The sequence below is a fragment of the Ochlerotatus camptorhynchus genome, unplaced genomic scaffold (genome assembly GCF_037179485.1).
Source record: "Ochlerotatus camptorhynchus isolate MF236.1 unplaced genomic scaffold, CSIRO-AGI_Acam_v1.1 ptg000070l, whole genome shotgun sequence".
NCBI classification, from domain to species: Eukaryota; Metazoa; Arthropoda; class Insecta; order Diptera; family Culicidae; genus Ochlerotatus; species Ochlerotatus camptorhynchus.
The window spans coordinates 1,640,198-1,663,493 of record NW_027040560.1 but is presented as its reverse complement, the minus strand read 5'-3'; the positions used below and the strand labels follow the sequence as shown (position 1 = coordinate 1,663,493).

General features: G+C 45.8%; 1 protein-coding gene across 16 annotated transcripts in view; it reads left to right on the top strand.

Annotated features, from left to right (window-relative positions):
- mask (multiple ankyrin repeats single KH domain) overlaps positions 1-23,296 on the top strand; it is a 129,500-nt gene that overhangs the window by 84,183 nt on the left and 22,021 nt on the right. For 6 of the 16 annotated variants that reach the window (XM_065217030.1, XM_065217024.1, XM_065217022.1 and 3 more), the window contains 13 exons: positions 1,323-1,458; positions 1,526-1,690; positions 9,892-9,958; positions 10,213-10,390; positions 10,461-10,760; positions 11,036-11,450; positions 11,513-13,008; positions 13,069-13,171; positions 20,985-21,412; positions 21,476-22,373; positions 22,440-22,576; positions 22,655-22,942; positions 23,005-23,289. In XM_065217030.1, coding sequence (XP_065073102.1) covers positions 1,323-1,458; positions 1,526-1,690; positions 9,892-9,958; positions 10,213-10,390; positions 10,461-10,760; positions 11,036-11,450; positions 11,513-13,008; positions 13,069-13,171; positions 20,985-21,412; positions 21,476-22,373; positions 22,440-22,576; positions 22,655-22,942; positions 23,005-23,289 — 4,896 coding nt within the window. Of the gene's footprint in view, positions 1-1,322; positions 1,459-1,525; positions 1,691-9,891; positions 9,959-10,212; positions 10,391-10,460; positions 10,761-11,035; positions 11,451-11,512; positions 13,009-13,068; positions 13,172-13,369; positions 13,511-20,984; positions 21,413-21,475; positions 22,374-22,439; positions 22,577-22,654; positions 22,943-23,004; positions 23,290-23,296 lie in introns of all 16 variants that reach the window. The other 10 variants (XM_065217019.1, XM_065217017.1, XM_065217016.1 and 7 more) reach the window with 3 other exon arrangements.

The following is a 23,296-nucleotide window of genomic DNA, read 5'->3' as shown; positions in this document are numbered from 1 at the left end:
TTACGCGAGATGGATGCACGTGTACATTAACTCTGCCTGGAGCTGCCTATGTCAGGACTTTAACAATTCTAGACTAAGAAAATTGTTAAACATTATTGACCTGAACAAGTATTTAGACCCAGGGAAAAATCGGATCCGATGCTTGAGAAATATCAAGATGTTTGCTATTCTGTGAAACTTGAAAAAAATCTAGATGTTATGATTTGAATTACCTATGCATCGAGATTAAGTGTGTTGAGGAAACCCAATGTTTTACGATTCAATGATTTAGACAACAACATTTTATTTTGATTCTACGCTTCTCGAAAGTTGTTCAAATGACTCCAGTAAAAGTAATGGCAATTGGTACTGCTTTCTGCATGGTCATATCAGCCTCACAATCTTCTATTTATGACTCGTAAATATGTTTTATTTAGGCAAAACCATAGATCGCATAATGTAAATATATGTTCCACAAAACCACCTTGAGACGATTAAACTTAGCTTCCTGCCATCATCTACCTACCCCACAATGCGCTAGATTCGAAGCATTTCTTGGTTCGTCCTAGAAGAACAAAGAACCAACCCACCACAGTGCAGCAGGCAGCGAGAAATTGGTCTCGTTTAGCTCATCATTTTCCTTGTCCTCGTGGCAGTCCGGTCGGTCGGTCGGTCTGTCTATCAGTTGTAGGTTGTAGAGTAGGATTAAGATGTTGTTTACTCCGCATCAGGGTTTCCCATCCATTTCCATCGTCCTTCTTCCAGTAATATACGAGACCTAGTTTTTACGATTCAACTGCCACCACCGACTGCATGGCCCTGGCTGGTGAATGGATGACTATTATCCTGGTTGGGGCGGACGGAACCGCCCTCGTCTGGCGTCGTAAAAAGTGCAATAAAGAAAAGAGTAGCTGCTGCAGCTCCATTCTTCTCACGAATCATCCACCAAAATGCAATTCCGTCCATTTCGCCCCGCTTTCCTTAACCCCTTCCTTTCTTTGCGATCGATGGTCTTATGCACTTGCTTCGTTCTTCGTCCTTGTCTTCCCACTTCAGAGGCGGAGGGTGGATGATAAGAATCTTATTTTCCTTGCAATTTCTCGTTCCTTTCCCCCAGCACGACCCACGTATCTCTCGTATCTACGTATCTAGGTATACGGGGAATGCAAGCGAACAGTGGCGTAGATTGATGATTTGAACGTGTGGGAGCCGCTGCTTGTTTGCTATTCCGGAAAATTTCCCCAATCCTTGGACCGAATCGTGTCTTGCATATATCTATGTAGAAAATTGCTAGAAAAATGTTGCTAATGCCGTGTTTCTTTTTCTTGATTTCCCTTTTGCAGGTTGACTCATTCCCACTAGATCAGCAATCGATCGAAATTCCAGAGACCGAGTGCTCGGATAGCTGCGAGAACGACGTCGACATGGATGAGTCGGACAGCTGCGACAACGATGCTGACGATAATGAGGATTCCGAAGGTGGGTTAATATTGATTGGATAATTTCAGTTATTTTTGGAAATTCTGAAAATAATCTCTTCATCTAGACGACGAGGAGGACGACGATGATATCCACAGTACGGTCGTGACGGGCAAGTTCCTGCTGGAAAACGACGACGATATGGATCACGAGAGCGGAGGTGGCGGCGGTGGCGGAGGCGGTGGTACCCACGACAAGAAAGCCCGCCTCGAAGCCTTGCTGGAAGCTGCAGGTATGCAGTTTTTATTCTACCTATCAATAGATGTGGGGACAGAGTTTCCGGTGAAGGATGTTGGCTGCCGGAAGGGCCAGGGTTTCCTGATAAGTGGATGATGGGACCAGGCGAGGAAGGTCCATGCGGGGAATCAAATGGATTCGAGGGAAGGTGGCATTCCGGGGCCGAAAACATTCCGGATGGAAGTGCCTGCAGAACCGACAGATGGCTTCGGCTGTGCGCATCGTGATTGGAGATTTGCGTGATGTGAATTGTTGTTCCTGAAAATGGTCGAACAATTTAGATTGGTTACGAATGGAATCTTAAAGATGAAAAACGTTACCCGATTAGAAACTTCAAAAGGGTACTTCATGGCAAGGGTTTTCTTCCTGCAGATATCCATTTGAAAAGTTGTTTGGAAGTAGTGATCTATCATCATTTGCTCGAAGAAACCAGGCTTTCGGAAGAAGTTTGTTGCGTTGGTGCATTCTTGAACATCTGGATTCAGAAGATGACGGCGTACACAGCGGCAATGATTTCCGCGACGGCTACTGGGGATTTGATACTCTTGTTGATTTGTCGTGCGCCACATCGCTCAAATGATTTTCGGTTTGATCAGACCTGTGATGAATGGTCATGGCCTTCTTTGTAACTATGCAGGGGAAGTGGGGGTAAAATGAACGCAGCAGGTGAACCGAACTAAGTCCTGACTTGTTTAACGGTGAAATCAGCAAAATTATGTTAATGTAAAGGGGTAGAATACGCAGCGATTGAATTGCCTGGATGCTTAATTGGTTGATATTTTGATAAATAAGACCTTACAAACGTCAAGTCTCGAGTACTTTTTCAAAAGGTCCTAACTACCAAATGTAAACAAATAGAGTTAATCGATGCAAACTATTGCTCTTCTATCATTTCAATTTTCCACTGAATTTGGTATCATTATGATGGCCAATCTGCCTACTTTCCTCTATAAGAAGTTTCATACACTTTAAAAATCGTGACGTCCGATTTTCGTCAAATTAGTTACTTTGACATACATTACACGTCATGTTCACTAAAAATTTTGGTGAAACGACCGTATATTAAGCTTCAACGAGGATATGAGATTTTCTGAAATCTAGATTAACTTCTAATAGACCATTCGGTAAGCACCTAGACAGGATGCAACTTAGAAAGCACGCAGCCATTTTCTCTCGCATAGTAGAGAATATCAAGGTGTGAATATATTCAGTCATGCAGGCAGGCGGAAGAAGAGCATTAGATTAATAATTGAAATAGTCGGAACAACCAAACGTAACGCAAACTTCTTGAGAATCAGAACCCAACAATGCCATTCGGAAGTTTGCTCTTTCCGATGCTGGTGTTAGATTGCATGGGTCTGTTTTGATTCTCGTGAAATTTGAAATTGCTGCTTTAGGATCTGCCGTCGATGTTGGAAGCCGTCTTCGTATACCTACTTCTATCTTGTCCAATGAAGCCAGTTCAATTTAAAAAAAAGCATACCCAATACATTTCTGGACGATGATGCTATCCAAGAGGTATAAAACAAGGGAGTGATTGGTGATGGTACGTCAGGTGGGATTAACTTTGATCATGCCGATGTGTTTTAGGTTACTGGGTGAAGTATGCGACAAGACATTTCTATAATGCAGCTGGATATTGTAAAGTCGTGTAAGAAGATTATTTCGGAGATGCTGTACTGCGGATTGATGATAAAGGAGCACGCTTCTCACCGTCAGCATACTCTTACGAATCACGACAGGGTGTCGACTACCTGGAAAATCAGGGAATACATTTTTGGACCTGGAAAATCAGGGATTCTCAGGGAATTCAATTGAAATTCAGGGAAATATTTCTTAATCACAGAAGTATGTGTAGTTTGAGGATGTTTTAAAATTATAAATAGAGTTGCGAATTTGTGGTTGCTCCATGCACATCAGTGGCATTTTTGCAAGTTAAGCAAGAATTACTAAAACAAAAAGGTCTTTTAATGATGTTGCTCCTAATATAAATTCAGCTCCTACTGGGTGTTAACACATTCCTGAGTTAAACTGAAATCCTGAGGGTTGATAAAAAAAAATCTATATTCGTCGACACTAGACGTTGTTATTTGTTCCATAATATATCCTCCAAATGGGTATGTGCGTCTTTTAATAGATGTTACGACTGATTGCGTCTGACGTAGATCCTTTGGGCGCATTGGAGCGCTTTTTAACAAATTCAAGACTGGTAAATAGTTTTTTCTGATCACTTGTAGTTCTTGTTCCTTATTATGTTCTTAACAGCCTTAGTCAGAGCTCAGAGAATAAACTAAATGAGTATTTACGATAATGGCCTTGGAATAGCACTTTTATGATTGAATAATGATTCAAGAAACGTAGACTAACATTGCCTCGACAGCATAGAGTGGCGTTATTCAGTATTCTAGTTCTTCATTGGATGCTTGGAAAATTATATTCTCAATGAAGTTTTAGCATTGCAATTGCGATGAAATTAAGCTACTGAATGTTGGAGGTGAAAGCGTTGTTTTTACAATTTCCCACCATAGGAATCTGCCCGTGAATTAGCGTAGTGTTAAGCGTATTATCCGGAATTATTTTCTTGTGCAGCTGGGTCGCAAATTTTTTAAAGGGATTAAAGACAAGTGTTTCATATGCTAGATGTAGGAGAAATTTGTAAATGTTTGCCCCTAGCGTTGATTGAAAAAGTTCACGATATTTAACGAAGTTCAACAAGGGAAAAGTTCGCGAGTCATTGGTGTACATATTTCAACACTGCTAAGGGTGAGAAAATCGCCATGCCAAGCAAGGACCTCTTCTCATATCATGAAGTTAATCCAGAAAATTTGCTGCCAACTTTAAGCGATTAAGAAAGCTTTGTTTGTAGATTGACATCGAGATGGTTGCAGTTTCCTTCACACATCACTAATAATCATGAATTGAACTGATTCCCTGGCGCTTACAATTTGTTAATTTAGAAAAATGCGGTGCCTTCCTTATTTTGGAAACATGCGATTTCTTTCTTTTTTGGCATCCTATAAAATGTATCGAACGCTTTATTCAATTTGAGATTGTACTGTACCACTCTTCATGGGTTAGAGGTCCATGTGGTATTTCATGAAAAACGGTCCATAAAGCACTACCCAACTAACAATGTTGGCTGCAGGCTAGCTAATACAGCCAAAAATTTCCTTATGCAGCCAAATTTTGCCTGATAGGCTGGTCTGCAGCTAGAATTGTTTGTTGAGTAGTACATATCTGAGGAAAGTAATTGCTGATGAGGTCGTGTTCACAAAACCAATTAGACACCGACCCTGGATTTTTTTTTTAATTACTGGAAAATCAGGGAATTTGGTTTTCTTCATTGAGTCGACACCCTGCACGAATGTGATATCGGACTTGTTAATGTTTTCCGTGAGTAGTTTGGACTGGTCAGCTCAACGCTGGGTCTCGTTGAAGAGAGTACGCATTAATAAGAGGAAGATGCTCTATAAATGACCTAGATGGAGCATTTATGGCAGGATCATCAAGCTTTTCTGGACCATCCCGAGAGTCCCGACATTTACCATCATTTATAGAGCAGCTCCGTCTTATTAATCGAACAGGATTGCATTTCACATCCAGTCCAAAACACTCACCCTTTAGTCACTAACAAGTCCTCACCCTTAAGTCAATCACTAATAAGCCCAACGAGAAGTTCATGGAACTTCCTTGAAGTTCCGACGAAAAGTTTAGAGAATTCCGACGAGAGGTTCAGAGAACTTCAACCAAGAAGTTCACAGAACTTCTTTGAATTTCCTACGAAGAGAGAAGTTAGTCAGAGAAATTCCTATGAGAAGTTCACAGAACTTTTGAAGAAATTTTTCTTAGAACTTTCCTTAAGTTTCCCAGTATTTTCATGAAGTCCACAGAACTTCATTAAAGTTCGCTGGAGTTCCGACGAGAATTTCAGAGTATTCCCGACGACAAGCTCAGTGAATTTCCGACAAGATGTTCATTGAACTTCGGACAAAAAGTTCACAAAGAATGTAAACAGAACTTTCGACGAAAAGTTCCCAGAACTTCCGGCGACAAAATTCACAGAACTTCATTAAATTTCCCTAAAATTCTTGGAACATCATTAAATTTCACTGAACCTAGAAAGTACAGTGAAGTCTCATCGAAAAGTTTAGAGAACTTCCAACAAGAGGTTCACAGAATTTCCGACAAGAAGTTCACAGAACTTCTTGAAAGTTCCATCGCAAAGTTTAACGAATTCCTACGAGAGGTTCAGAGAACTTCAGAGAAAAGAATGAAAAGTACAGAGATGATCAAGAAGATCAGGGAATTTTCGACAAGAAGCTCAGAGAACTTCCGACGAGAGGTTCAGAAAACTTCCACCAAGAAGTTCACAGAACTTCTTTGAATTTCCTACGAAGAGAGAAGTTATTCAGAGAACTTCCTATAAGAAGTTCACAGAACTTTTGAAGAAAATTTTCTCAGAATTTTCCTGAAGTCCACTGAACTTCATTAAAGTTCGCTGGAGTTCCGACGAGAACTTCAGAGTATTTCCGACGACAAGCTCAGTGAATTTCCGACGAGATGTTTTTTTTTTTTATCTAGTTCGTTTATTTGGAAGGCTCAATCGCGTTAGCTTTACGGAGCCGATAATTCATTGTTCACTGTGTGTAACAAAATTCACTTAATTCTATGTCTAGTAGGAGTTGGGCCGATTACTCGCGGCTTACTCGAGGTTAGAAGGGTACATTTTCGAAGGATAGGATCAGGGGAGGAGCTTGGGGTAGGGTTTCGTTGTCTCATCAGAGCGTTGTCGCCAGTATGAACGGTAGTGCTGTTCTAGCTTCGTCCGGAGTTCGACCGGCTATGGTGGGTGACCAGTGGGCGACGATGAGACTCATCGAGACGGGGGGACAAGACAAACAAAAACTAATAAAGAGAGACAAAAGACAAAAGGAATTAAATTCTTATACTAGACATTTGAAGAAAAACATAAACGGACTGCATATAGCAGAGATCACGGGTTGCCAACACGTCTCTGATAGGAACATAGGGTTGTCTTCCTTGGGCCTCGAGGGTATTCAAAAGTCGCTCTCTGGCGGCGTCATTATCCGTACATTGCCAAACTGCGTGTTCGATGTCATCGTAACCGTTTCCACACCGACAGATGTTGCTGTCCACGAGGTTTATTCTATTGAGATGAGCATCTAGCGAGTAGTGGTTGGACATAAGTCTACTCATCACGCGAATGAAGTCACGACTTAAGCCCAAGCCTTTAAACCACGCTCTCGAAGAAACATTAGGAATAATTGAATGTAACCACCGTCCAAGATTTCCAGTGTCCCAATCGGTTTGCCAACTCGAAAAGGTACTCTGACGCACTAAATGGTAAAATTCATCGTGTGAAATTTGCCTGTCATACAATTCGCCTTCCTGCGCGCCCACCTTTGCGAGAGAGTCCGCCTTCTCATTGCCTGGGATTGAGCAATGTGAGGGGACCCATACAAAGGTAATCATATATGATCTTTCGACCAGCACACACATCTGCTCCCTTACCTTTGAAAGGAAATAAGATGAGTGCCTACCTTGTTTCATCGACCGAATAGCCTCAATCGAACTGAGACTATCCGAGAAGATGAAGTAATGGTCTGTGGGCATATTGGAAATCATCCCCAATGCGAAGTTGATTGCTGCCAGCTCAGCAACAAAAACGGAACAAGGTTCCTGCGACGAGATGTTCATTGAACTTCGGACAAAAAGTTCACAAAGAATGTAAACAGAACTTCCGACGAAAAGTTCCCAGAACTTCCGGCGACAAAATTCACAGAACTTCATTAAATTTCCCTAAAATTCTTCCCAGAACTTCCAACAAGAGGTTCACAGAACTTCCGACAAGAAGTTCACAGAACTTCTTGAAAGTTCCATCGAACAGTTTAGAGAACTTTCGACGAGAGATTCAGTTTACTTCCGACGACAAGTTCAGAGATCTTCTTAAAACAAGTTCCGGGAAGTTCACAGGACTTCATTTAAATTCCCTGCAGTTCCGACGGGAGGCTCACAGAACTTCCAATAAGAAGTTAACAGAAACTTTGACGAAAATTTCACAGAATTTCCAACGAAAAGTTCAGAGTACTGTCGTTGAGAAGTTCAAAGAACTGTCGACAATAGCTTCAGAGAGTCTTGTTTCTCTGTCTCGATGAGTTTCATCGTCGCCCACTGGTCACCATAGCAGGGTCGAACTCCAGGCGAATCTAGAACCGCACTACCGTTCATACTGGCGACAACGCTCTGATAAGACAACGAAACCTCACTCCCAAGCTGATCCTATTCTTCGACAATGAACCCCTCTAACCTCGGGTCAACCGCGAGTATTCGGCCCAACTCCTACTAGACATAGAAATTGTGAATTTCGTTAAAAAAAAATGACTCCGTAAAGCGATTGGGTCTTCCAAATAATCGAAATAGATAAAAAAGAGGTTCAGAGAACTTCCGACCACAAGTTCAGTGATCTGCCGACAATAAGTCCAGAGAACTTCCGATGAGAAAATCCAAGATTTTCTGACGATAAATTCTGGGAACTTGTGACGAGGAATTCAAAAAATTTCCAACAAGAAGCTCTTAGTATTTCTGACAAGATGTTCACAGTACGTTGAGAGAACTTCCGAGCAGAAGTTCACAAAACTTCCGAAGAGAAGTTCACAAAGGACTTCGGAGGAGAAGTTCAGAGAACTGTGAAGGAGAGGTTCAGAGAACTTCCGGCGAGATGTTTAAAGATCTTCCGAGGAGAAGTTCAAAGCTTCCGAGGAGAAATTCAAAACTTCCGAGAAGAAGTTCAGAGAAGTTCTGAGAACAACTTACGAAAAATTCATAGAACTTCCGATGCGAACTTCTCAAAATTTCCAACGATAAGTTCAGAGAACTTCCGAGGATAAATTCTGGGAACTACTGACGATAAATTCCGAGATCTTTTAATTAGAAATTCGCAGTACTTTCGACGAGAAGTTCATCCAGAAGAGCAGCATAATCAGTAGCAAAATACCAACCCGAATAGGCAATAAGTTTCGTGTGGTGGACAGGCATGGAAAATCATTTGCATTCATTTCGTGCATTCATTTACATTCATTTGCCCCTTACTTTTTTCATCAACAGAATTCCGCTAAATAATGTATGGAGCTTTTGTAGGTTTTGTAATTAGCTACAAATTTTGTTAACATTTCAAATCCGTATCTCTTATGCATGACGAACCAGAGCGAACAGAAGCCACTACTGTTTTTCAGTGAATGTATTTTACATTCACTGAAAAACAGTAACAAGTTCTGCCCGCTCTTATTCGTGATGCATAAGAGATACAAATTTGAGTTATGAACAAAAGTTGTAGCTAATAACAACAGAAGCTCTATACATCATTTTGCGAAATGCTGTTGATGAAAAAAGTTAGAGGCTAATGAATGTAAATGAATGCATGAAATGAATGTTAATGATTTTCCATGCCTGGTGGTGCAAGAACTCCTCAAAGATTAAAAATTTCTCAGCAGCTCGACAGTAATTTTATTATTTTAAATTTATATTTATTTATATCCAGCTATGTATTCACGTAAATCGGACGTGAAGATTTTTCAGAGTGTGCGAATTGGAGAAGGTCGAGTCTAAATTTTGTTTTTGCTATTTGGGCTGGAACTGCTAACGTACGTAGATACGTAGTTACGTAGATGTAACAACTAGTCTTCTGAAATTATGTTAAGTTTTCAGATGTTTCAAGATCAGCGGAGCTTAAATGCAATTGAAAATATTTGCTTAAAATGAGAAAACACCAGGGATCTAATGTAGAATGAAGTTTATGCAAAACCCGAATGAGAAATGCATGAAGTCAGTCGGCTGCAATAGTCGATCCAATCCGAAGCCAGCTAGATGACATGAACCCGACATTGAATCGACATGTCAAATCCAGAACCTTTATCTGGTTTTACTTCACAGCCCATTTGGCAGTGTGAATGTGACTGAATCGACATTAAATGAGGTTCCTTTGAAACAGCTCTCTTCGACTGAAATTATGAATGAAATTAGCAGCAGAACCAAACAATAGCTCACTGATTTGCTGTTGACCGGGTAGATTTAAGGTCCCAACGGATTAGCCACACCTCACCCTTATTCCATTTTCTTGCTGCCACACGGTGTACAGATTCATGTTGAAAATTTTCCATATCTTCCGTCTCATTACAGATGAAGCAGCTCAAGCTCTCACCCGCATGCGTTCCAGCGAAGGTGGTGGAAGTCCGCGAGACAAGAAGTAAGTTCACAGCAGTCAGTGACAAGCCCAACTGCTGCCTCACCTGTCTATCTCTCCGACTATCTCTCTTTCTCTTGTTCTGTTATTATTATCGATTCGTTTATTTTGACCAAACCTATCTATGTATTTGTTTTTTTTTCTTTATTTTCAAAATTTATTTTCCAAAACCAAACCAAAACCAAAAATTGTTACCCGTTTCATTGACACCAACCAACATTTGTTTTGCTTCTTCTTCTATTCCGTGTAACACGCAGAAATGCTCTTCGTAATTTCAGCTTGCTCTCGCGCTCGCTGCTCGCCGCCTGTACCGACAACGATGTCAACACCGTTCGGCGGCTACTGGGCGAGGGCAACTCGCTGAACGAAGCCACCGACGACGGGGACTCGCTGCTGTCGTTGGCCTGTTCCGCCGGGTACTACGAGCTGGCACAGGTAACCACTGCCGTCGCCGTCGAAGCGTCCTGATCCGAAATCTAACACTGTCTAACACTCACCCATCTAGGTTCTGCTGGCGATGTCGGCCCAAGTTGAGGATCGAGGCCACAAGAACGATCTGACGCCACTGATGGAAACGGCCTCGGCCGGCCATGTGGACATCATCAAACTGCTGCTGAAGCACGGTGCCGATGTGAACGCCCAGTCGTCCACCGGCAGTACACCGCTGATGTTTGCATGTGCAGGAGGACACGAGGAGGTGGTCAAGGTGCTGCTGGATCATGGGGCTAACGTCGAAGACCACAACGAGAATGGGCACACACCGCTCATGGAGGCAGCCTCGGCCGGACACGTGGGAGTGGCAAAGGTGGGTTGAAGTCTTGGGAGTCTTGGTTCCTCCACATGAGACGCAAATGATTAGAACCGAGAACGGAGTCCTGCAGTTGGTTCGTCTTGGGAAGTGGCTGAACGCTTCATTGATGCTCTCCGTGAGCTTCTGAAGTCGGTTTTTCCCGGGGGGAGCTCAATTCGGACAATGAACCCAGTTTGATCTTATCTGATGTACATTGGTCAAATTCGTACTGCGCGCGCGTATTGGAAGCTTTGAGATTGTGACTTTCTTTATTTGTCTTGTTTCCGCAGATCCTTCTGGAGCATGGAGCCGGCATCAATACGCACTCGAACGAGTTCAAGGAAAGTGCACTGACGCTGGCCTGCTACAAGGGTCACTTGGACATGGTCCGGTACCTTCTGGAGGCTGGTGCTGATCAGGAGCATAAAACTGATGAAATGCATACAGCGCTGATGGAAGCGTCGATGGACGGCCACGTGGAGGTAGCCCGGCTGCTGTTGGACTCCGGTGCCCAGGTCAACATGCCGACGGATTCGTTTGAGTCTCCCCTGACGCTAGCGGCTTGCGGAGGTCATGTAGATCTGGCGATGCTCCTGATCGAGCGCGGTGCCAACATCGAAGAGGTCAACGACGAAGGCTACACCCCGTTGATGGAAGCGGCGAGGGAGGGTCATGAGGAGATGGTGGCATTACTATTACAACAAGGTAAGTTTAATCTGGAAAAGTTGACGAGACTTGATCTCATGCAATCTGAAATCATCCCACAGGTGCGAATATTAATGCTCAAACCGAGGAAACTCAAGAAACTGCCCTAACGCTTGCATGCTGCGGAGGCTTCGTGGAGGTGGCCGACTATTTGATTAAGCATGGCGCAGACATTGAGTTAGGCGCGTCTACCCCCTTGATGGAAGCGGCTCAGGAAGGTCACATCGACTTGGTGCGTTTTCTGCTGGAGAACCGAGCGGATGTGCACGCCCAGACGCAAACCGGCGACACGGCTCTGACCTATGCTTGTGAGAACGGGCACACCGAGGTGGCGGACATTCTACTCTACTACGGGGCGGAACTGGAACACGAGTCGGAGGGAGGCCGGACGCCTCTTATGAAAGCATGCCGTGCTGGTCATTGGTGTATCGTGAAGTTCCTTATCGAGAAGGGGGCGGATGTGAATCGGCATACAACCAACAATGATCACACTCCGCTGTCCCTGGCATGTGCCGGTGGTCACCAGAACATTGTGGAACTGCTGCTCAAAAATGGAGCTGATCCGTTCCATAAGCTGAAGGACAACAGCACGATGCTGATTGAGGCTGCCAAAGGAGGCCACATCGGCGTCGTTCAACTTCTGTTGGACTTTCCGCATTCGTTGATCAGTGCCAACACGGCGGCACAACAGAACCTTCTGAACAATGGCCAAATCCAGCTTCAAGCTCAGCAACAGCTTCAGCAGCAACAGCAGGCAGCCCAGCAGCAGCAGTTGATTATCACCCAGAATCAACAGCAGCAGCAACTGCTTGCGGCTCCGCCTGGTTTGCACGAGGTTCCGGAATCAATCCGGGTCACCAACAAGCAAATGTTCCAGCAGCATCCAGCCAAAGATGGCCTCGATCAGCAGCAACAGCAACAACAACAGCAGCAGCAGCAGCAACTGTTGGCAAACAACCAGATGCTCGCCAATTCGAACGTATTCCTCGATGGTAACATAGCTTCAACCGATCCTTCGATCCTCACCCAGATGCGGCTGATCCAGATGCAAGGCTTCAAAGACGGTCTAGCGCATGGTCTATCGCGAGCACCTGGCCAACAACCACAGCAACAGCAGCAGCAGCAACAACAACAAGCTATTCTATCGCAGCAAATCCCATCCCACTTAGCAGCTGCCCAGCAGCAACAGCAACAACAACAACAACAGCAGCAGATTATCCTCCAAGGTACCAACAATGCTACCGTTGTCCAACAGCAACAACAAACCACTGGTGTCGCTGGTGTTCCCGTAGGTAATAAACAGCGAAGCTTGCTAAGGAAGAAGCAACAACCAACGTCCACTGCGGCGGCCGGATCGGCTGTAGTTTCCCAGCAGCAGCAGCAGCAACCTTCGCCGTTTGAGGCAAATCTCACCAGCTCGGAAGCGCAACAGGTACGCAGCGAACCCATCGGCGAAGACAATGGTGGAGGCGGCCAACAGCAACAACGGGCAGGTGTGGTAATGCGCTCCGATTACGAAGTGCAATACCAGAAACAGATGCGGGAAATGTACCAGAAGGTAGGCTTTTCTTTTGTTTTCGCGGTTGAGTACTAATCATGTTCCTATCCTAACCCGCAGTCACAAAAAGCCAACATCCAATTCATCTGCGATTCAAATGGTCCACCACCAACGCTGTTACCACCCACGGGAACCTACATCGATATCACCACCCCAGCTCAAGGTAAGTGTGTTGCTCTGTGTGAAATCTGTTCGGACACTGCTTCCAGTTTCGATCTACATGAATTTTCCTTTCTCTCTCTCTCTCTCTCTCCCATGATTTTTGTTACAAACGATCTTATTTTTGAACAATTGCAATTGATGATTCACATCCGGTCCCAAATTTACAAAATTGTACCACCGAAACAAAACAAAACAATAGGATTGATCTGTGGCACTGCTGGTGGCATGAGCTTTGCCGCACCGAATGGGACACCGTTGCTAGGGCCAATGCCGACGGGAGGCGGCGGCGTTGGTCAGCAGCAAGTTCCGACGAGCGGTCTTGCCAACATCGTTTCGGCAGGCAAGTGGTCTCTTTGTTAACAACCTCCCCCACCCGCCCGTTTCCCCTTTTCCATTACCGTATGTAGAATGATTGTTTACTTCCCATGTTGAGTGCTTGTTTTAGTTGACTTTGACCAGTATTATAGGGATCCTTAGATATAGCACCTGTAATTGAGTCCTTAGAAGAGAGCAGATGGAATTTTAGGAATAGGGCACCTTTCTTCTCTTGCAGTGGTCTTGCGATTTTGAATGTATGCACTGAAAAAAATGTTCATGTTATTTCCATTGGAAATGCATGCATTTCGTTTCATTAACCAATCCAATTATGTGTAGGGTAAATTACGGCCTTGGCAATACGTTTACCTAGCATCGTCAGAGGGTTAAACAAAGTCCTTGAGCGCTCAGGTTTGGCCAAACGAAGCTCACAAACATTATGTATCCTCTATGCAAGGAATGAGCGCTCAAGGACTGATCTGGTCATCCAAACAAAGGCATATGTGCTGAACAAGCTGACAAAGAACTTACCGGACCAAAAGATTGATATTGGTCGTTTAAAGTGATTGGAATCATTGCCACTAGCGGATCCGGATTTCGACAAGGCAAATATCGACATGATTCTTGGAGTCGATGGTTTTCTCTCGATTGTAGTGGACGGCAAGGTGAAATGGAAGTTGGATGGTTGCTGGCCAAGTCGTCGTTGAAGCAAGCAACAAACGTCAGATGCCACGTCAAGAGGAACATTGACAAAACGCTCCGCCAGTTCTGGGAAGTCGAAGATTTTTCAAGCTACCTATCAACGTGAAGAATCTGACAGATTTGTGGTGAATCTTCCGTTCGACGAAGCTATCCGCCATTGGGAGATCGGCAGCGATCCACCGACTCAAGGCAATTGAGCGAATATTTGCAACCGATCCTGATTTCAAGAAGATGTGCTACGGTTTTATGTCTGATTATTTGGCACTTGGAAACACGAAAAGAATCCCGGACAACAAGATCGAAATTCCTACGGATCAAGCATTTTATTTCCCACATGATGGTAGTCCTGAGGAATGATAGTTTGACTACCAAGGTAAGGGTTGTTTTTGATGGCTCTTGCAAAACATCGACAGGAGTGTCATTGAATGATCCATTGGTTACCGAGGATGTACCATTAGTTGTTACCCGTTTCAGAACCTACGCCGTCGCATTCAAAACTGATGTAGAGAAAATATACCGCCAGGTACACAAGAAGGACATCAATTACCGGTTAGTTCTGTGTGTGGACACAGGGATCGGGTCATACTATCGAGCATTATAGATTATTGACCATTGGCCATTGAATCTCTCCGACAAGCTGCTCGAGATAGTCCATTGCAGTATCCGGCAGCTGCAGAGCGTGTGTTGAAGAATTTATGACCTGGATGACCTGCTATCGGGTGCCGATTCGATTGAAAAAAGCAGCAAAATTGAGGAGCAAGATTATTCAGATCACCTCGTCGGCTGGATTCAATCTTAGAAAGTGGTCATCAAATGATCCTCGCTTGTTCAATGGGTGTGCAGAAGCAGAAGAAGCAGTTTCACTTCATTTGGCACCGGAAGTAGACTCCGTTAAACCGTTGGGAATACAGTGGCATCCAGACACGGACACCTTTGGCTTCCAATCAAAGATGGATTTTGAAAAAAACGAAACACGAAGCGTCAGCTGTTATCAGACACATCCCGAGTGTTTGATCCCCTAGGCTGGATCGCTCCCGTTATCGTTCGTATTAAGATTCGCTACCAGCTGTGATCAACGATGAGTGGAACAAGATCAAGACGACCCTGAAGGAAATCGAAAAAAAATCCGCATTCCCAGGTGGATATCAAACCATAGTGGATTTGCTCCGCTGCCGAGCGTCACTTCCAAGGTTGGAGCTCAACGCTGCGGTACTGCTTACCGAGCTTATGAACCAAGTCATGCAGTCGTTCACGCACTTGAGCGTTGCTTATTATGCATGGACAGATTCGGAGTCTCATCCGACCTGGCTGAATCGCTTTTCATCACTGCCAGTCGCACAACGAGTCCTAGCATGGTGCAACCGATTCAAAAACTGAAGCCAAAATGCAATTCACTCGGCAGGTTTTTGGCCAAGACATAGTGCAGTGACGGGAGTGGCACACTACGAGTTGGAGGAAGGTTGCGAAATTTGGAGCAACCATACGATAGGAAGCATCCAGTCATATTGCCGAAATTTCATCGATATGCGAATCTTCTGGTTACAAACTCCCACATCCAAAACATGCATGCAGCACCGACTCTGCTCATGGCATCGCTGCACCAACGGTGTCGCAGTGTCGCCAATAGTTGTGTACGCCTCCTGCGATGGAAGGCCAAAACCGCGAACCAGCTTATGGGAAGCCTGCCAACTGCTTTTGAGTTTGTAGATGTCGATTATGCCTTGAAAGCCAGCGTGCTGCGAACGACAAAGACGATCAAAGGCTACATCGCTGTTCTTGTTTGTCTTGGAACAAAAACCACTCATCTCGAAGTGGTTACAGATCTCTCATCGAATGCGTTCCTTTCAGCGTTGAAGCGTTTTTGTAGTCGTCGAGGCCTGCCAAGCCAGATAAGGTCCGACATCGGGACGAACTTTATTGGCGCTAATCGTCAGGTCATGCAGTTAGCCTACTTTGGTTCTTGAGTCGATCATTATTTGAGTAGCCTGGGAATAAAGTGGACATTCATAAAAACGTTCTGCTCCTCACATCTCGAAGACTGAAGCAACACCTCGAAGCACGCTTTCCGACAAGGTTTCGGAACGACCACCTATTTCGCAACCCTAGGGGAAGTTCTCAAGAACGCCTATGACAGTGGTCTGCACAGCGAGATAGTATCGCTCGACATATCAAAGGCCTTCAACAGAACGTGGACGCCCTTCGTCCTTAAGCAACTAATCGACTGGGGTCTTAACGGACCCATCGTTCACTTCATCCTTCATCCAGTCGGCAACAAATCCCGGCTTTTCCCCGAGGAAACGGGTGTCAAACAAGGATCGGTTATCGCCGTTACCCTGTTCCCCGTGGCGATGAACGGAGTCTTCCGTCAACTACCGAAGAACATATATGTGTTCGTCTACGCCGACGACATCCTCATCGTCACCACCGGACCCACGCCAGTACGTACAAGGATGAGAGCCCAAGCGGCAGTCTCCGCCAGCGCCAGGTGGGTCCACTCATTAGGCTTTGAATTATCAGCCTCTAAAAGCCAGGTACCATGTCTGCCCTTCTCGACACAGAATTAGCGGACCACCGATCAAAATCGACGATCGCTGAAGAAGACCGTCCGGGTTCTGGGAGTTCTCGTTGACCGATTCCTCAACTTTGAACAGCATTTCAGTGTAGTCAAGAAAAATTGCCGCAGCCGAGTGAATCACATCCGGACCATTTCCCGACAGAATTGATCGAACAACCGCAGCATCCGTTTTCACGTGGCGAGTGCAATTATCGACAGTCGCCTTCTATAAGGGTTGGAGATGACCTGCATCGCAACGGATAAGCTTTTAGCTACGTTAGCACCAGTCTACAACACCTACGTCCGGATGGTCTCTGACCTGCTGCCATCCACGCCCGCTGATGCTGCATGCATCGACGCAGGCATCCTGCCTTTCCGCTTCCGTATAACCGCGCAGCTATCGCAACCAAAGCCGCTGCTTTCATCTCGCAGACATCCGGAAATCAAGGGATCTTCCTCCTCGACGAGGGGAACACCATTACCGAAAATCGAAAGCCGGATTAAGGACACGTTCAAAGCCGGAGACAATTCCGTGGCCATGAAAAGGACTGTAGCTGAAATAACCCCACACTGACGGATCTCGCTCTTGGGCTGCAGCTTACCGCCGCAAAGTTGTCTTCTCTGCTGAAGCTGCTGCTACTACAACGCTCTCCAACCGACCGATCCTGGTCCTCATGGATTCGAACAGCGTCATACAAGCCCTGAAATCCGAGGCCCCGACTCGATGAAGTCCGCGCCACCAAACACGGTATTCTGATGGGTTCCGGGGCACTGCGGAATACCAGGCAATTCGGAAGCTGACTTTCTGGCTGGGGCAGGACCATCTGCCCCTCGCTATACTAACGAAGTACCGTTACACGATGTCAAGCGCTGGATCGTGAGCAAAGTACGGGAAGCTTGGGACGCAGAGTGGGCTCAAAACCGCTCCCTCTTCATCAGACGGATCAAAGGGACGACGAGGAAATGGACAGAACACTTGAACCAGCGGGATCAGAAGATAGCGTCACAAGATCTCGCACAATTTCGGTGGAACGCCGTTCCACAGGACTTGCGTCGGTTGTAGAACTCCAGCCTCAATCGAGCACATTCTATGCGTATACCCTCAGTATCAGAACCACGGGCTTCCAAATGCTGGGTGATGATCCCTCCACACTGGCAGCAGTAATGCGTTTTTTAAAGGATGCTGCATTGTATTTTAAAGTTTAGTCTTTTTTAATTCCTTTCGGCTGTTGGGACATCTCTGGTGGGGGCCTTCCCGGTTCCCCCGGTGTGGAGCTCTGTCTTATTCAGATTTTAATGTTGTGTCCTGTGTAAATGTACGATCGAGCCAGGAACCAATTTTCGGTTGAAGTAAACACTGTAAAAAACTACTCTGTTGGGGTCCTCCTTCTGAGGCCCCACCTTTCATGAACTAGTAGTCCGCAACGTGACTCTTCAAAGAGATCAGACCACTTACCAGCGACCTGTGCATAAGCCGGTGCTTCTGTTTTCCAATTGGGGCATCCGCCTCAAGGCCGGGAGTATGTTACGGAGTGCTCATTTGTCTCATGGGTGAAACACTGATCACCCTCTGCAAGGAAATCAAACATTTTCTGAGCTTCTATGATGTTCCCTGGACTTCTTCCAAGGTCCATATTTTTTCCCCAAACTCTGTTAACTCGACCAAGATCTCAGAGTATCGATGACCGTCTCCAATCTTCCGACAAGAACCTTAAACTTTTCTAAGAACATTCCTAAACATCTGGGCGAAACAAAGTTCCCAAAACTCTTCCAGGGAGATAATTGAGCTTTCTTCTTTGATAAAATGATACGAAGATCCTTGAAGTTCTAAGCAATTTAATGAGCTTCTACGAAATTTCCTGCATTTCTACGAAGTTCGCTGAACTTCTACAACATTTGCCAAACTTCCACACAGTCCTTGCACTTCTTGCACAATTTGCTGCGCTAATATGAAGCTCGCTGCACGTCTACAAAGTTTCCTGAACTTCTACGGGATGCTCTAAACTATTCCAAGTCTAACAAACTTTAACGAAGTACTCTGCAATTAAAATAAGGTCACGGAAGCTCCCAAAATTGCACAAAGTTTCCACTTCTACGAAGTTCTTCCTAAATATTCACAAAACTCCCTGAATTTCTACGAAATTCGCTGAGCACTACGAAGCTCACCGAATTTCAATTAAATTTCCAGAATTTCTATCGGTTCATTTCCTAAAGTTTTGAGAAGTTCAATGGAGTTCCATTAACTTCAACGAAGTTTCCCGAACTTATAAAAATTACGTTAAATTACTGCAAAGTATGTGAAGTTTCACAAAGCTCTCTGAATTGTTTCAAAATTTACAGAAGTTCTACAACAATATCTACACTTCAACGAAGCTTACTGAAGTTCACTGAACACCTAAAAATTTTGCTGCATTTTTGCAAAGTTAGCTTAGCTCTTATTGCTGCACTTCTAGAAACTTCACAGAACCTCTACGCAGTTACCAGAACTTTTGGAATTTTTTTTTAAAGTTCTTCGAAGCATCCGGAAATTTTACGAAGTTCCCTACACGTCTAAGAAGTTCTCTGAAATCAAATGATGTTCTCTTAACCTCTACGAATTGCTCTTGATTATTAAGAAGTTCCCTGAACTTCTGTGAAGACGCATTTTTTTTTAAAGTAGCGCAGTACAACAGTGATGACGGATATGGTCCGATAAGGCCCAATTATGCAGGACTCTGCACGTCAAAGCCTCTATTTTATCCAGTAGGGGTAATAGGGGCATAGTGAACAGGTGGGGCATTTTTTTTTTTTTTTTTATCCAGGGGGGAATCTACTCCCAGACACCTGAGAAGATAACTCAGGGTGTGGGATGGGAGAAGTAGCTCTCCCGACCCACTAAACCTTACCCTGTGCTCTAGGCCCTTGCCCTCCCCGGAACCGCCCGAAAGCATTACGTCATGGGAGGGGGCCGGTTGCGCTATGGCGCATCACTAGGTGTTGTGTCCGACGTGACACTCGCTACTGCACAGTGAGCAGCTGTGCAGGGCCTTCCTCTTGTTGCTCGCTGTTCGTTGTTCGCCTGAGTTCTAGAGCAGACGTGATAGCCAGCCAACTGTCCAGGGCCCATACAGGACAGATGTGACCGCTTATCAGCTGCGTGTGCTAAGCACTCTAAGAACCCGGCGTCACTCCTGCCTTTGCACAACGAGGGTTTATGCAGGGCTTCTCAACCTCCTCTTGTTGTTCGCTGTTCGTTGTTCGCCTCGGTTCTAAGCAGACGTGATAGCCAGCCAACTGTCCAACAGGGTAGCTTAGGACAGATGTGACCGCTTACCAGCTGCTTGTGCTAAGCACTAAAAACCCGGCGTCACTCCTGCCTTTGCACAACGAGGGTTTGTGCAGGGCTTCTCTGCGGTAGTTCGTTTAGCTGCAATATCTCTCCCTTGGGTTCGACAATTAGCGTTTCCAGGGTACACCACGAGGAGGCGAACTACTTCATGCCCCGTTCGGAACACATTTATTGGTGGTAAGATCAATATCATAATGACCTACACCAGTTGATTTGTTTCATGCAGCTAGAGATTCCTCGCCAAACTGCGGGATGCTCACTATGCCCCTCCTCCCCCTACTCCCTTCCGTGGTCCACACAATGATCTTCCAGCACGAAATCCTGCCTGCTGTCGTCAGAAAGTGGCGTCGATCTTCACCTCAGGCACATCCCCCTTCCTAGGAACATTCACTAAGCAGTCCTTCATCCAATCGGCCGACAAAAATCGCGGTGTCCCAGATATTACATAACAATTAATGCAACATCTGTGCGGGATAGCATGGGGTCATCTTTGAGCATCTTGCATGATAGCAATCTCTGATAACGTCGAGTGCCTACACGTTTTTGAGGCAGTGTTGTGGACATATTTTCAACGGGAAACCTTCGGATACTCCGATGGTCAACCTCTGTTGATCATATTCAAAACTCATTTCAGCTTCTACTACTCCTCCTGTTCCTGCTTCTTGCTCACAAGGTTCGCTTCGACTTGTCTCCTTCGGGAGGGAATTTTGCCGGTGGTCCTCGGCTTTTTGCACTTAAAGCATTTGTTCTTCAGTCCATCGTAGTATACAAATAAAAGCAAAAGTTGCATGTGTTCACTGTTTTCAGTGTGTAGAGATGATCCTTTTTGTAAGAAGTGCTACGCTCCAAAGTCCCTACCCCCTCAAAAAAAAAAAAACGCCAAAAACGCTAACTTTCTACCATCTTCTTCCACAGGAGGAAAGCCGTCTGATAGTGGTCTAGTTATAGCTACATCATTGCCAACCGCACTTCAGCAGCAACAGTTGCAACTGACAACGACAATAGCTTCCTCAAGCACGACGGTTCCTTCTAGTGCAGCAGCAGCAGCAGTGGCAACAACAACTGCGAATACCGCGTCGTCCGGAAGTGGAACCCTTTTGACGGGCCCGTCGGAGGTATCCCAAAGCACGGCCATCAGCGATCGACCCAAGGTGAAACCGGTCTCGAAAAAGGATGCCAAGAATAACCGTAAATCTGCCGCCGCCGCCGCAGCAGCAGCAGCAGCCGCTGCTGCAGCCCAACAACAACAACAACAACAGCAGCAACAAGCCCAGCAATCGATTTGGCCAAATACGGCCAACGTCCTCCAGCAGAATCAAATGGTGTCAATTTACAACAACTTGGTAAGTCGGATGAACATTTTCCTGGAATGCATAACCCTAACGTTTCAACGTTTTTTTTTGCAGTCTGTGATTCCAACCTCCGAACAGAATGTTCAAGTACTACAGCAGTCGCTGTCAAACCTTAGCCTCCAGTCACCAGCAGCAGCAGCAGTAGCAGGCTCAGCGACTAGCTCGGGAGTGGGAAGCACTCAGCAACAGTTAACCATTTCAGTGTCGCAGGGCACCAGCAACAACAACAACAACAACAACAGCGCCCAGCAGCCATTGATTGCCGGCAATCGAATCAGCCTTGGCTCGACTAAAACAGCGTCGATTCCATTGAGCAACAACATTGTTCCTACGCCCAGTATGGTGATTACCAGTGCCGCTGCAGGTGCAGCCGGAACGGTCACCTCGGTGCCAGCGAATGTAATTCAAACCCGAAATAATCTAATCAGGCTTGACCAGCAAACGCTAGAACTAGCAAATTCCACTTCACCGTTTGCGACCGCAACGAGCACTGCCACCAGTAGCGCTGCCAGCAGCCAGAGTGATGTAACCATCCCGGAGATCGGCAGCAGCAGCAGTAGCAGTGCCAGCGGAAGCAGCAGCAGCGATAGTAGCAGTAGCAGCAGCAGTTCTAGCTCCAGTGGAAGTGGCAGCACAACGACTACCACTAGCAGCAACAACAGTGGCGGTACGGCGGCCAGTGGAACTGGTGTCGTCGGAGGTGGTGGTGGTGGTGTTGGTGGTGGCGGTGGTGCTGGTGGAGGTGCCAGCAGCAGTGGAAATAGCTCCGAACACGAAAACCAACTCAACCAGCTCGCCCTAAATACCCTATGCAATCAGAAAATGTTGCAGAAAATCGCTCAACGCTTCATGGTGGACCCGCCAAAGTCTCCGCCGGATACGCCTCCGCTTAGCTGCGCCAATCCGGACGGACCTTCCTCGCCACCGCCCAGTGGTAAGGGACTAGCAAACAGTGAGTGAAACGTCGGAATGATTTCCTGTGCATCTTTTACTAACGCGATCCTCATTCGTATTTCAGACGCCGAACTAGCCGACTTGTCGCGCATATTCTGCGAAGTGATGCACGACTTCCGTTCCGACCTGCTGCCCACGCCGGAGTTTGTCCAAGTGCATCAGCATGTATCTAATATCATTCAGCACAAAGCTGGTAGTAATGTAAGTTTGCGGTTGGAGCGTTGTTTTTTTTTTGTCGGATGATTGTTAATGTACCGTCTTCCGTTTCCCCCGAAATAGCAAATTAAAATCAGCGAAGGCGACGGGCACCATCAGTACGTGGAGGACGGAGACGAACACCTGCAGATGTTCAACATTGACGATTCGGAGAATGAAACCATGTCCGAGTGCGTCGGCGGGATCTATCCCACGTTGGACGAGTCGCTGGAGACATTCAACCCGGAGGACGGGTCGGTAGTTGCTGCAGATGGTTCGAGGGAAACGATCTACAACTACGAATGGGTCGAGTGTATCGACGAGGTAATTCACGCGCTGAACGGGTGCACCGACATACCGGTGGCTTTGCAGGTTTGTTACCGTAATTGCCTTTTTCTTGTTCGCAAGCTCACAGTCTTCGTCTTTTTTTTCAGGAAATGGCAGCCAACCTCAGTTGCCAGGATATCGATGCGTACGCCAACCTCATCGGGATGAACTCGTTCTGCAAGACGCGCTGGGCGGGCAACCAAAGTCAGCTCACTCCGTCCGGCACGTCTTCGCCCATCGAGGACGACGGCAGCACCATCAACCTGTCCGAGGCAACTGCAGAGCAGTGTGCCGCCTTTGCCGCAGGCCAAGCCGCCGCCGGTCGACTGATGACGTTCGATGCCAACCAACAAATATCGCTCGACCAGCTACAGCTGCTCAGTCAACTACAGGTAAGCT